Source organism: Ruditapes philippinarum, unplaced genomic scaffold, assembly GCF_026571515.1.
Source record: "Ruditapes philippinarum isolate M1 unplaced genomic scaffold, ASM2657151v2 ctg3310_1_1_1_1, whole genome shotgun sequence".
NCBI lineage: Eukaryota > Metazoa > Mollusca > Bivalvia > Venerida > Veneridae > Ruditapes > Ruditapes philippinarum.
Window position 1 is genome coordinate 93,680 of NW_026861445.1, and position 16,072 is coordinate 109,751.

General features: G+C 34.3%; 1 protein-coding gene across 4 annotated transcripts in view; it reads left to right on the top strand.

Moving 5' to 3' along the window:
- LOC132715636 (protein tyrosine phosphatase domain-containing protein 1-like) overlaps positions 1-16,072 on the top strand; it is a 57,016-nt gene that overhangs the window by 9,919 nt on the left and 31,025 nt on the right. For all 4 annotated transcript variants that reach the window (XM_060698669.1, XM_060698673.1, XM_060698672.1 and 1 more), the window contains 7 exons: positions 1,533-1,656; positions 2,244-2,409; positions 3,516-3,596; positions 4,247-4,365; positions 4,741-4,762; positions 5,998-6,104; positions 15,698-15,785. In XM_060698669.1, coding sequence (XP_060554652.1) covers positions 1,575-1,656; positions 2,244-2,409; positions 3,516-3,596; positions 4,247-4,365; positions 4,741-4,762; positions 5,998-6,104; positions 15,698-15,785 — 665 coding nt within the window. In that variant the 5' untranslated portion in view covers positions 1,533-1,574. The remainder of the gene's footprint in view (positions 1-1,532; positions 1,657-2,243; positions 2,410-3,515; positions 3,597-4,246; positions 4,366-4,740; positions 4,763-5,997; positions 6,105-15,697; positions 15,786-16,072) is intronic.

A 16,072-nucleotide genomic window follows, 5' to 3' on the forward strand; every position in this document is an offset into this window, starting at 1 on the left:
GGATCAAATATGATAATTCTCTGACTTAAGCTGCTATTATATTGCAGTAAGTATTGATTGTTCCTGCAGAAAAAATCAATGGTTAATTTGTGGCAATATGATAAAATCTTGATGACTTTGTTGATTTACACATAGTTATCCAGAGTATATGGCAACTGTCCATACACAGTCTTATAAAAAAATTTCTTTAAGGAAACTATTTGCTTGTATTGCTAATTATTAGGTACATATAAGTTATTGTAGATTTAATCGAGACAAGTTTTCCCTTGCTGTTTATACCATGAAGAAAAAAACAAAAACAAATAGCAAATAGCAGTTTCAAGAAAATACATAGCGAAATAGAATTAAAATGACATGTTTAAAAATAATGTATTTATAAATAATCATTTATAATTGAAATTATGAAAAACATTATTTGTGCAATTCTAATATGTCTGTTTCAATATTGGGTAGTATTATAGGAACACCCCTGGCTGACGGACAGGCAGGCGGCATCCAATTTTGTCTGGAGCATATCTCCTACATACATAGAGGGATTTTATTAAAACTACATAGAAATGTTCATCACTATGAGCAGTAATGTATTCTTATTCAAAAAATTTGAAGTTGAGACACAGTTCACAACACATTTACGACCACTTTACTAATTCACTGTTAATAATGGTCTCAGAAGAATTGATGAAAAAAGGCTTTGTTACTTAATTTAAACAGTCAGCCATTGTCATGTTCAGGTTTATCATCATGTATTCCACTAATCTTTAACTTGTTAATTAGCTATATATATATCATTATGTTATAAAATTAGGTATGATCATGCTAAGAAATAGATGTAATTTTATACTGATATTGATTTTTCTCTAATCAGTTTGTAAGTGCTCATTAGAAAAGGTATGAATTGTCAGATAGATCAAAATTAATGACAGAATGTCATATTGTTGTAAAGTATACCATAGTTTGTGCCAGAATGGTTTATCACATTGCCCACATTTTATAAGGAGTTAACCGGTTGATGATGACTGTAAATTTGATATGTTGTTCAAACATTTGTAAATAGAAATAATGATATGTAAAGTGAGATAATTTTATGGATAATAAAGTTAAATGGTTAAGTCCACCACTTTTAAGAAGAAAGTTGATAAACAAATAGAAGGAAATGCAGTAACAGTGTCTATTCTAGGATTCAAAAGACAGGGGGGGATTTTTATCAAAAAGTGAGAATTTATTACATTTGTTGATCTTTTTCTTCCTTTCTCTATGTAAAATTTTCCCCCTTGCCCTGAAAAAATAGTGGGGAATTCTCAAAAATAGGAGAGAATCCCCCATCCACCCTCCTAGAATAGGCACTGCAGTAATGTTAAGAATTAACAATCATCATGAGAAAAGTTGAGATCCTTGCAGGTGACAATGGTATTAATTTTAGATGTCAATAATTTGATAGGTTAGATTGCAATGGTTTAACATGTTTATATAAGTGTTTAATATTATGACATTGGTTTCATGTGTTTAATTGACAATTGATTTTTATATTTTAGATGGGAATGGTATAATATGTTAAGATGACAATGTTTTAATTTATGTCAAGCATGGAGCCAGACCCAGATGAACATCAATACCCTGGTGAGGAAGATATCAAATGGGATGATGAAAGCATTAAAGGTAAACTTCTCCACTAAGCTTAGAAAGTCTAAAAACTTAGAATTTATTTTCTTTTACAGGGGAACTTAAAACAGTAAGATATGCAAAAGATAAAGAAACATGCTTCTCATTTAATTAAAAATTGTATTTTAATGTGATACTTAGCCAGATCTAAGTTAAAATTTTAAAATGCTTTTCAGTTTTACGTCATTTTTCACAAAATAACTATTCTGGAAAAAAACGGACAAGCTAATGATCTGAAATATTCCACACATCAAATGGTACATGTGTGTTAAAAAATACTTCCAGTCCCATCATTAAAAAAAAAGCACTGTTGAGTCCCTTTAACGTTCAAAAATGATTTAATATGTTGATTTTTATAGACATTAATTTGTGAAAATATTGCTATATGCATTTGGTTATGAGTTGACTGTATTGCAACATAGCAATACAGGTTTGACTGTATAATTGTACATTGGTATATTATTTCCTTTATGGGAGCACTTCTGAATTGCAAATAAAAATACAATAATCTGTTCTATATAGAATTTGAAAGAAAACCATCAGAAATATAGTATATTAATATACATTTCTTATGTTGTTTTAAGGGAACAAGCCAAAAGGTTTATATAGTAAGACTTCAGAGACAGCTCGTGGATTCATCTCAACAGAGAAACAATGTGCTCTCTTTTGTGGAGGTAAAAAATGTAAATACTGCAGTGGTGAAGGCTGGGAGGAGCACGAGACTGTGATAAACGGACTGTACTCTCAATGGTATATTACAATATCCAAGTACCTGTTCTATATCTAATTTTATATTTTGTTAAATCTATAGTGACTGCTTTATGGATAACATAACTTAATAAAAGTTCCAATATTTTATGAAGTGGATCTTTTTAATTGTAAATTAGAGTTAAGACTTTGCTTTTTGTACAGATGTTATCAAATAAAACAGCAAAGTTCAGTTTGTTGGCCTGAATAATTATCTGAGCATTAAACCATGCAATATCAATTGATGATGCACAAGAAGTCTTTCTTCATTCTAATATGCTTTAAGAAAGCAGATCTAAAATATGTGGTGAAGTAATCTCTGCAGAATATGAACCATTTATAATATTACAATGTACCATTATGGTAATTTAGAATGCTTATTAAATTTCAAATAAAAACCGGGTTTTCTGGAGATCAAGTTAAATTTATTATTAAAGTTCTTTTTCTGTAAACAACAAAATTTGTAAAACAGTACTCTGCAGAATTTGTGTAACTGACTTTGGAACTGTCCATTAGAAGTGTTAGGGATTTCAATATTATGATAGTTAAATTACTCAGAGATTCGGGAAATTATGCATGGAATTGCAGACTGAACAAATTACTCGAGGTTTCCAATCCCTACTGCTCTAAAAGCTAAGAAATTAAATTGATCAACTGTTATCAAAGTTTTTTGATTTAACTCTCACCATGCTTAATATCTTAAATGAACTTGTCAATCTTTCAATTTGGACAAAACCAGTCTGACTTAATAGCCAATAGTACAGACCCTGATCAGATGTAATGAATGTGTCAGCTGACGGTAGTCTAGACTGGTTGCATTGGTAGAAACTGTGGCTGTCAGCAGGCTAAAAGTTAACAGATAAAAGGCTCAAATATATTGTTCAGCTTGTTTGCACATACTGTTGCCTTATAACTATTTTTCTTTCTTATCCTCAGGTATTTGAAATTTTTTTCTCAAAGTAGATAATTTAATCTCCTAAAATGATATATAAATTAGCAAGAAGTATAAATTATTTAAATGGTATACAAGATAATGTCAGAACCTGTTTACAACAATGTATCATTGTCTTAACAACATTTATTACTGTAGTACTTATTGGATATTTCAGGGTAACTGACAACATTCTAGCCATGGCAAGACCATCAAATTTGATGATTGAGAAACAGAATCTGGTTCAAAAATTTCTAGAGTAAGATTCTTGCTTATTCTCAGTGTTAAATAAGATACGTCTGCTGAATTTATGTAATGGACTTTCCTTGCTGTAAAATTAGAACAGTTCATTAATAGTTTAAGGGATTTCAGGATCCTACATCACAAGACTAAAATTTAAAATTTAAAGTTATCACCAGTAAACAGACTGGTCAAACTTGACAGAGTAGAACGTTCTATTACTAGTTGTGAAGGCTTTGTTATTTTTGATTCTAGCATTATTAAGGTTAGGAACTGGTTTGTTGATATTCTCAAAGCAGAAGGAAAGTTTGCATTTGTCAATCAACTATTCTGTGGTGTAGGTAGTTTCAGGACATATGGATGTGGAAGCAATAAGTTGAAAAGCTTTTTTGTGCTTTCAAGGTGAAATAAAAAAAATGATTGTTTATTCAAATTAATTATTACCTTTATAACTTGTGTTGTAACATTATTGTTTTAAAACTATTCAGACATAGGAAAAAGTTGCTGATTTCTACAGATATGACATCATGATCTTTTTTTACCTTTTGTGCATTCTATTTTGCTACATTTTTTAATGATTCGGATTTCAGTAAATCATTGAAAAGGCATAAATTGTTGACTAGTGCTAATTTTAAAGTATCCTATAGTCATAGTTAACGTATGTTTTAGTGCTGACATCAAGTCTATAGTGAATCTTCAAATGGCCGGGGAACATGCAGAATGTGGACCTCATAAACTAGACCCAAGTGGCTTTCTCTACAATCCACAGGCATTTATGGAGAAAGGAAGTAAGTATGAAATGAAAGGTTCTGTATAAACTGTGTGCAGTTATGTATAATAAATCTGTAATAGCCGAGCTCTATAAATATTCTATGATCCCACTTGTGTTGGTTATAGTTATTTAATAAATTTGATAGATACAATGTTAGATATGGCTGACTATGATAGGGCAGCAAAAATAATATAGTAGAATTTGTATTTTATAGGGATCAAAATGTTACTTGAATATATGTACTTATCTGTAGGTATTTTTACACTTTCTCAATTGACATAAGGAGCAAAAATGAAAAAAAAAACAAGAACTGTTTTTTTAACTTAAAAATTTCAAAAGCTATACTGATATTTTAAGAGATCATTTGTGATGATTTCATTATCTTTTTCAGTTTTCTTTTACAATTTTGGCTGGTAAGTACTGATACTTTTTTTTATTGACTTTTCCATTTTAATTTATTGTTAGGTTATATGGTCAGATGCTTGGAATAAAACAATACTTGAAGTACCATCTCCTACAAAAAACATTCGAGTCAATACAATTATTTCATTATTTAAGAATTTTTAATTTAGCAATACAACCTCTGCAGAGTAACTTCCCTTTGGGATAAAAGTACAACCTCTGCAGAGTAACTTCCCTTTGGGATAAAAGTACAATCCCTGCAGGGTAACTTCCCTTTGGGATAAAAGTAAAACCCCTTTGGGATAAAAGATTTAGTTGTTGCAGAGAGGTGGTGCTCTACAGAAGTTAAATTTGTTGAGAAAATTTACTTGGAGAAAAATTGATACAGTTGTTGTAAAGAGGTGTTTGTTTTAGTGAGGACTGTTTTGCAAAGGCTATTATGCTGTATATGCCATTTATAAACTTGATTCATGCTAATAACATTCTAACATTAATGCATCAATGTTTCTAATTGTATCAAGTGTTGCTTTTGTAGTCTTGATCTTTTATTAATTAAAACAGTATTAAAATTATGTGGTAATTTTTGTGTCGCCTCTACAGAGTAGTGGCGTCATATAGGGATCACTTTTCCGTCGTCAGTCTGTCTATCTGTCTGTCCGTCCGTCCGTCACAGAACTCGTCCGGACTACTCCTCATAAATTACTGGTGCAATTTCATCCAAACTTTACAGGAATGATCAGTACCAAGTCTAGTTGTACATATCATCAGCATTTTCCGGTTCAATGATTTTTGCCTGAGTTATGGCCCTTTAATAATTTTTATTTTTAAAGTTTGTGCGGACTACTCCTCTTATACCACTTATACAATTTCAATGAAACTTTACATGATTGATCTGTAGGTCAAGTCTTTGCAAATATTGCACAGGTTCAATTTTCGGTTCATTGATTTTTGTCATTTCATGATTTTAATTTTGAAATTTGTCTGGACTACTCCTGTTATACCACTTATACAATTTCAATTAAACTTTACATGATTGATTGATAGCTCAAATTCTTGTGTTTATTTTACACAGGTTTTTAGGTTGAATGATTTTTGCCAAGTTATGGCTATCATGACGTGACACATGTCATCACTGATGGCCCTTGTTGCTTATTATGAGATTTTACATTTTTATTGTGTTCATACATAAATGTTGTATATGTTCATGTTGTTTTATGTTTTTTTTACTGTTACATTATTGTTACAGGCCGGACTATGGTGTAGCATCATTAAGTACAATATTAGATATGGTAAAGGTGATGCAGTTTGCCATGTCACAGGGGAAAGTTGCTGTACATTGCCATGCTGGTAGAGGTATGTACCATACTAACTTCATCACAGAGTAACTATTACATTACAAGCTTAATGCTGGTAGAGGTATGTACCACAATAACTTCATCACAGAGTAACTATTACATTACTAGCTTAATGCTGGTAGAGGTATGTACCACAATAACTTCATCACAGAGTAACTATTACATTACTAGCTTAATGCTGGTAGAGGTATGTACCACAATAACTTCATCACAGAGTTACTATTACATTACAAGCTTAATGCTGGTAGAGGTATGTACCACAATAACTTCATCACAGAGTTACTATTACATTACTAGCTTAATGCTGGTAGAGGTATGTACCATACTAACTTCATCAGGGAGTTACTATTACATTACAAGCTTAATGCTGGTAGAGGTATGTACCATACTAACTTCATCATGGAGTAACTATTACATTACAAGCTTAATGCTGGTAGAGGTATGTACCACAATAACTTCATCACAGAGTTACTATTACATTACAAGCTTAATGCTGGTAGAGGTATGTACCATACTAACTTCATCAGGGAGTTACTATTACATTACAAGCTTAATGCTGGTAGAGGTATGTACCATACTAACTTCATCATGGAGTTACTATTACATTACTAGCTTAATGCTGGTAGAGGTATGTACCACAATAACTTCATCACAGAGTAACTATTACATTACAAGCTTAATGCTGGTAGAGGTATGTACCATACTAACTTCATCATGGAGTAACTATTACATTACTAGCTTAATGCTGGTAGAGGTATGTACCATACTAACTTCATCACAGAGTTACTATTACATTACAAGCTTAATGCTGGTAGAGGTATGTATAATACTAACTTCATCACAGAGTAACTATTACATTACTAGCTTAATGCTGGTAGAGGTATGTACCATACTAACTTCATCAGGGAGTTACTATTACATTACAAGCTTAATGCTGGTAGAGGTATGTACCATACTAACTTCATCACAGAGTTACTATTACATTACTAGCTTAATGCTGGTAGAGGTATGTACCATATTAACTTCATCACAGAGTTACTATTACATTACAAGCTTAATGCTGGTAGAGGTATGTACCACAATAACTTCATCACAGAGTTACTATTACATTACAAGCTTAATGCTGGTAGAGGTATGTATAATACTAACTTCATCAGGGAGTTACTATTACATTACAAGCTTAATGCTGGTAGAGGTATGTATAATACTAACTTCATCACAGAGTAACTATTACATTACAAGCTTAATGCTGGTAGAGGTACAGGGTGTTTCATAATATGTGATACACTTTTAATCAAATGTTTCGTTTATGTAAGAAAATCAGTCATAATGAGAAATGAACCATATTAAAGGGAAATGCTGTCCATTTATAAAAGTGTAGTTTTTTCGTTATTTAACCTACCAATAATATTTTTAGCTACGCTTGAAAACAGGGTCCATTTATAGCATATACTCAAAATGACGTCCATTATGGCGTCGCACCATCTCCACACGTTTCATGAAGTTTTCCATCACATTATTGCACATGTCACCGGTAATCTTCCTTATTTCACATCTTATGGACTGTTTAAGCTGATCTGTTGTCTTTGGCTGCACTTTGTAGACTCTGTCCTTGAGATAGCCCCAAAGAAAAAAATCCAAAGAACTGAGATCCGGAGAGTGGGGCGCCAAGTGCATTCCGTCTTCAGAGAGATAAATCGTTTGTCAAATGTTTTTAAGCCATTCAAGAACTCTCTTGGCCGTGTGTGGACCGGCACCATCTTGTTGGAACCATATTTGTGTCATATCAACCCCTTTCCGACGGAGTGCAGGCAGAAACTTGTATTTTAGAAGAGACAAATAGCGGTCACTGTTGTTTGTCTCGGTATTTCAGTCTTGGTCTTGGAAAATGAAATGGCACTAGTTACGGTGTCTCTGGTCAAGTACACTTTCATGCTGCTCAAATCTTTTAACTACTCTGCTTACTTGTAGCCTGGTCACCCTTCTATCGGCAGGGTACATTTTCCTCATTCTTCTAGTTACAGATATGATAGAATAGTGTTCATAGTACAATTTTATGATATCTTGACACTTTTCCATGGAAAATAACAGATAATAATGACGTCATACATGACTTCATGACGTTAACGTTTTCCAGTATTTTACGTCGCGTTCAAAATGGTGAAGTATGTAGTTTATTTTGGTATAAGCATTTTGTTTGTAGCTATAAAATCATTAAAGCAACAATTATTTGAAAGTGTATCACATATTATGAAACACCCTGTATGTACCATACTAACTTCATCACAGAGTTACTATTACATTACTAGCTTAATGCTGGTAGAGGTATGTACCATATTAACTTCATCATGGAGTTACTATTACATTACAAGCTTAATGCTGGTAGAGGTATGTACCATACTAACTTCATCATGGAGTAACTATTACATTACAAGCTTAATGCTGGTAGAGGTATGTACCACAATAACATCATCATAGAGTTACTATTACATTACAAGCTTAATGCTGGTAGAGGTATGTACCATACTAACTTCATCAGGGAGTAACTATTACATTACAAGCTTAATGCTGGTAGAGGTATGTATAATACTAACTTCATCACAGAGTAACTATTACATTACTAGCTTAATGCTGGTAGAGGTATGTACCATACTAACTTCATCACAGAGTTACTATTACATTACTAGCTTAATGCTGGTAGAGGTATGTACCATACTAACTTCATCATGGAGTAACTATTACATTACAAGCTTAATGCTGGTAGAGGTATGTACCATATTAACTTCATCACAGAGTTACTATTACATTACAAGCTTAATGCTGGTAGAGGTATGTACCACAATAACTTCATCAGGGAGTAACTATTACATTACAAGCTTAATGCTGGTAGAGGTATGTATAATACTAACTTCATCATGGAGTTACTATTACATTACTAGCTTAATGCTGGTAGAGGTATGTACCACAATAACTTCATCACAGAGTGACTATTACATTACTAGCTTAATGCTGGTAGAGGTATGTACCATTCTAACTTCATCACAGAGTTACTATTACATTACTAGCTTAATGCTGGTAGAGGTATGTACCATACTAACTTCATCACAGAGTAACTATTACATTACTAGCTTAATGCTGGTAGAGGTATGTACCATTCTAACTTCATCACAGAGAGTAACTATTACATTACTAGCTTAATGCTGGTAGAGGTATGTACCATACTAACTTCATCACAGAGTAACTATTACATTACTAGCTTAATGCTGGTAGAGGTATGTACCATACTAACTTCATCACAGAGTTACTATTACATTACTAGCTTAATGCTGGTAGAGGTATGTACCATACTAACTTCATCATGGAGTAACTATTACATTACAAGCTTAATGTTGGTAGAGGTATGTATAATACTAACTTCATCAGGGAGTTACTATTACATTACTAGCTTAATGCTGGTAGAGGTATGTACCATACTAACTTCATCAGGAGTTACTATTACATTACAAGCTTAATGCTGGTAGAGGTATGTATAATACTAACTTCATCACAGAGTAACTATTACATTACTAGCTTAATGCTGGTAGAGGTATGTACCATACTAACTTCATCACAGAGTTACTATTACATTACTAGCTTAATGCTGGTAGAGGTATGTACCATACTAACTTCATCACAGAGTAACTATTACATTACAAGCTTAATGCTGGTAGAGGTATGTACCACAATAACTTCATCACAGAGTTACTATTACATTACAAGCTTAATGCTGGTAGAGGTATGTACCACAATAACTTCATCATGGAGTTACTTTTACATTACAAGCTTAATGCTGGTAGAGGTATGTACCATATTAACTTCATCATGGAGTTACTATTACATTACAAGCTTAATGCTGGTAGAGGTATGTACCATACTAACTTCATCACAGAGTAACTATTACATTACAAGCTTAATGCTGGTAGAGGTATGTATAATACTAACTTCATCATGGAGTAACTATTACATAACAAGCTTAATGCTGGTAGAGGTATGTACCATACTAACTTCATCATGGAGTAACTATTACATTTCTAGCTTAATGCTGGTAGAGGTATGTACCACAATAACTTCATCACAGAGTAACTATTACATTACTAGCTTAATGCTGGTTAATGAGTAACTTTTACAGTAGAAATGGTACAGCGAAGAGCAGCACACTTCACTACAAACAGGTACCATAACACCAGTAGTGTCTCAGATATGCTACATCATCTAAACTGGGAAACATTGGAAACACGCCATCAAAAGCTCCAACTCATTATGCTTTACAAAATCATCCCTCAACTTGTGGAGATAAATCAAGGCCACTTCTTAACACCAACTAAACCCAGATCAAGGTCGCCACACAGTACCCCATTCGTACAGTTTTTAACGTCCTCTGACGTTATGAAAGTCAGCTTCTTTCCTCTTTTAGCTGTCTAAACTAACCTTCTAAAGAGGACTTACATTCACAGTTACAAAGTACTGCCAATTGAAGGGCTTGAGCTATGCCCGCAGGGTCTCGGACCTGGGCACAGCCACGGAACCTAGTTTGGTCTTGCCTACTGTGTACAACTATTTTCTGCTACTTTATTTCTTTTTAACTTCTATCTAGCAAAAACTGTGGCCGTTTCCCTTTTTCTTTCTATCCTATTTTATTTCTTTTTTGTCTTTTTTTAGCTCGACTTTTTTTTTTGAAAAAAAGTAGAGGTATTGTTATAGTCCTGGCGGCATTGCCGTTGCATTTCCCTTTGCGACCGCAAACTTGCACCTGGATCATTACTTTTTAGCTCACCTGTGCTTGCTCAGGGTGAGCTTTTAGGATCGGTGAATGTCCGTCGTCCGTCCACAATTGCTTGTGAACACTCTAGAGGTCACATTTTTGACCCAATCATCATCAAACTTGGTCAGGATGTTTGTCTAGGTGATAGCTCGGATGAGTTCGAACATGGGTCATCTCGGATGAAAAAGTAGGTCACAGGAGCTATAAATAGAAAAACCTTGTGAACACTCTAGTGGTCACATTTTTGAACCAATCATCATCAAACTTGGTCAGAATGCTTGTCTAGTCAATTGCTTGGATGAGTTCGAACATGGGTCATCTCTGATGAAAAACTAGGTCACAGGAGCTAAAAATAGAAAAACCTTGTGAACACTCTAGTGGTCACATTTTTGACCCAATCATCATCAAACTTTGTCAGGATGCTTGTTTAGATAATAGCTCGGATGAGTTCGAACATGGGTCATCTCGGATGAAAAAGTAGGTCACCGGAGCTAAAAATAGAAAAACCTTGTTAACACTCTAGCGGTCACATTTTTGAACCAATCATCATCAAACTTGGTCAGAATGCTTGTCTAGTCAATTGCTTGGATGAGTTCGAACATGGGTCATCTCTGATGAAAAACTAGGTCACAGGAGCTAAAAATAGAAAAACCTTGTGAACACTCTAGTGGTCACATTTTTGACCCAATCATCATCAAACTTTGTCAGGATGCTTGTTTAGATAATAGCTCGGATGAGTTCGAACATGGGTCATCTCGGATGAAAAAGTAGGTCACCGGAGCTAAAAATAGAAAAACCTTGTTAACACTCTAGCGGTCACATTTTTGCATCAATCATCATCAAACTTGGTCAAGATGCTTGTCTAGGTGATAGCTCGGATGAGTTCGAACATGGGTCATCTCGGATGAAAAAGTAGGTCACCGGAGCTAAAAATAGAAAAACCTTGTTAACACTCTAGCGGTCACATTTTTGCATCAGTCATCATCAAACTTGGTCAAGATGTTTGTCTAGGTGATAGCTCGAATGAGTTTGAACATGGGTCATCTCGGATGAAAAAGTAGGTCACCGGAGCTAAAAATAGAAAAACCTTGTTAACACTCTAGCGGTCACATTTTTGCATCAATCATCATCAAACTTGATCAAGATGCTTGTCTAGGTGATAGCTCGGATGAGTTCGAACTTGGGTCATCTCGGATGAAAAACTAGGTCACAGGAGCTAAAAATAGAAAAACCATGTTAACACTCTAGTGGTCACAATTTTGACTCAATTGTCATCAAACTTGGTCAGGAAACTTTTCTAGGTCATTGCTGTGAATAAATCGAACATGGGACATCTCGGATGAAAAACTAGGTCACAGGAGCTAAAAATAGAAAAATCTTGTTAACACTCTAGTGGCTACTGTTGTGATCCAAATATTCTGTTAATTGGTCTGAAAGTTTGTTTTGATGATTTCTAAGTCAAGATCGAACATGGGTCATCTTGGATGAAAAACTAGGTCACACCGCCCAAATATGGAAAAACCTTGTTAACATTCTAGTGGTCACATTTTCAACTCAATTATCATGAAACTTGGTCAGGATGCTTGTCTAGGTAATTGCTTGGATGAGTTTGAAATCGCATGTGGAACTAGGTCACCGGAGCTAAAAATAGAAAAATCTTGTTAACACTCTAGTTGCTACTGTTTTGATCCAAGTATCCTGGAAATTGGTCTGAAAGTTTGTTTTGATGATTTCTAGGTCAAGTTTGAATATGTGTCACCTGGGTAAAAAACTAGGTCGCACTGCTCAAATATGGATAATCCTTGTTAACACTGTAGTGGTCACATTTTTGACTCACCTGTCATGAGACTTGGTCAGAATGCTTGTCTAGGTAATTGTTTGGATGAGTTTGATAAGTCAGGTGAGCGATCTAGGGCCATCATGGCCCTCTTGTTTAGTTCTTGGTGTATTGTCTTCATACTTAGCCACAAAAACCCTTGGGACAGACCTTTCAGTAGACCACACTAACCTTGACCTTCATCCATAAATGGGGCGTCCGTGGCCGAGTGGTTAAGGTCTTTGACTTCAAACCACTTGCCCCTCACCACTGTGGGTTAGATTCCCGACTGGGACTTTGAATTCTTTCATGTGAGGAAGCTATCAAGCTAGCTTACGGAATGTCGGTGGTTCTACTCAGGTACCCGTTCGTGCCTGAAATAATGCACGGAAGAGCACCTTAGGTCTTCCTCCACCAGTAAAGCTGGAACGTCGCAATATGACCTATACTGTCAATGAATCCCAATAAAACAATAAAAACATCATCCATAAATGACCTTGACCTTCAAGGTCAAAAGTCCAAATTGTGCTTGTTCTTGCTATTATTGGCTGTAACTTTGTTATTTTTGAATGGATTGTCTTCAAACTTGAACATAATAATCTTCAAGGATATCCTTTAAAAATAACCAGACAGACCTTGACCTTCACTCATAAATGACCTTGACTTTGAAGGTCAAATTATTGAAATTTTCATTTTTAGCTCGACTATTCGATAAGAATAAGTAGAGCTATTGCAGTCACCCGAGCGTCAGCGTCGGCGTCGGCGTAACCACTTATGTTAAAGTTTTTGTAATAGTTCAAATATTTTCAAAGTCCATAGACATATGGCTTTGAAACTTTGCACACTTGTTCACCATCATGACCCCAACCTGTAGACAGGAGGAGGTAACTCTATCAAGCATTTTGACAGAATTATGCCCCTTTTTCGACTTAGAATTTACGTTAAAGTTTTTGTAATAGTTCAAATATTTTCAAAGTCCATTGACATATGGCTTTAAAACTTTGCACACTTGTTCACCATCATGACCCCAACCTGTAGACAAGAGGAGGTAACTGTATCAAGCATTTTGACAGAATTATGCCCCTTTTTCGACTTAGAATTTACGTTAAAGTTTTTGTAATAGTTCAAATATTTTCAAAGTCCATTGACATATGGCTTTGAAACTTTGCACACTTGTTCACCATCATGACCCCAACCTGTAAACAGGAGGAGGTAACTCTATCAAGCATTTTGACAGAATTATGCCCCTTTTTCGACTTTGAATTTACGTTAAAGTTTTTGTAATAGTTCAAATATTTTCAAAGTCCATTGACATATGGCTTTGAAACTTTGCACACTTGTTCACCATCATGACCCCAACCTGTAAACAGGAGGAGGTAACTGTATCAAGCATTTTGACAGAATTATGCCCCTTTTTCGACTTAGAATTTATGTTAAAATTTTTGTAATAGTTCAAATATTTTCAAAGTCCATTAACATATGGCTTTGAAACTTTGCACACTTGTTCAACATCATAACCCCAACCTGTAAACAGGAGGAGGTAATTGTATCAAGCATTTTGACAGAATTATGCCCCTTTTTCGACTTAGAATTTACGTTAAAGTTTTTGTAATAGTTCAAATATTTTCAAAGTCCATTGACATATGGCTTTTAAACTTTGCACACTTGTTCACCATCATGACCCCAACCTGTAAACAGGAGGAGGTAACTGTATCAAGCATTTTTTTTACTATCAAGCACTAAGAATAGTCGAGCGTTGCTGTCCTACCGACAGCTCTTGTTTTGGCTATTATTGGCTGTAACTTTGTAATTTGAGAATTGATTGTCTTCAAACTTCAACATAATAATCCTCAAGGATAGCCCTTTAAAATAATCAGACAGACCTTGACCTTCTTTCATAAATGACCTTGATTTTGAAAGTCAAATTATTGAAATTTTCATATTTTTGGCTATTATAGGCTGTAACTTTGTTATTTTTGAATGGATTTTCTTCAAACTTGAACATAATAATCTTTAAGGATAGCCCTTAAAAATAACCAGACAGACCTTGACCTTCACTCATAAATGACCTTGATTTTGAAGGTCAAATTATTGAAATTTTCATTTTTTTGGCTATTATTGGCTGTAACTTCGTTATTTATATATATAAATATATATATATACCTTTTCTTTTTTTCTTCTTCTGTAATACGCATGCAGATATATCTGGAAATGATTCATACTTTGACAAAACTAATGTGACTAGACAGATCAATTAAATTTATAGAAAGGTAACGTTAAGATTTGTTCAAACATTTCTTTGTTTGCTTTTAGAAAAACTAAAAAGTCGAGCTCTGCCCCCGCCCGTCGGTGGCTCTTGTTTTTTCTTGCACCGTTAAAGAAATGTCAAGTTTGACAGTTAAACATACAGATGTATTGTTGACATTATTAGCTTACTCAACCATTCTCCTGCTTGAACCAAAAGTGACTATAGTCTTTGAAACCAGTATAGATTGTACATCTCTGTAGTGTGGCCAGACTCTATACTGTTTGATGACTAACTTTAAATTTTCATTTCTCTGTGTCTCCTGCTACTCAGCAGCAGCAACATGCAATTGGTTATCAGGTGACACATGTGATCACTGATTGCTCTTGTCTATGCAAATCTCATAAAATTTCTGATGCAGTGGTGAGAAACAAATGACAAGTATACATACTGTCTGAAATCTATTGTTTTAGAGTAATTTTAATTCATTGGAGGATCAAACCGGAGACACCGTGACTACAAATCAGATGCTCCCTTTATTGAGCTAAATTGGTGGGGAGTAGAATATGCAAATATCATGATTGAACAGTTTTTTAGAGTTTCGTTATACAGCTTTACAGATTTTAACAAAATGTGAATAAATTTTTTTGTTTGTTTCCACAGTTTCTGTATTTTATTGCATTATATGGATTTTGATATGACTTATCTTGTGTAAACATTTTATTTCAGGTAGGACAGGTGTTATAATAGCTTGTTATCTTGTGTTTACAAATAGAATCTCAGGCAGAGAGGCCATACATTATGTTAGGGAGAAAAGGTAAATTTATTTCATATGTTCATAATAAGTTTATTCTATGTTATATCATAGTAAGATGGGGTTTTATTATGCCCGCAAACAAGCCTCGGGTTTCTAAGACTAAGGTCAAGGTCAATGTGGGGGTTCAAACTTTGTCATTTTTTATGTTATATAAATATAGAAGGTGGTGGTCCTGTCCACTCTGAAACTTCATTATGCATGGAAGGATTGTAATTTTTCTTTCACATATGAAATAAACATAGATGTATGGTGTGTCGCAAACAAGACTCAGGGTTCTACGACTAAGG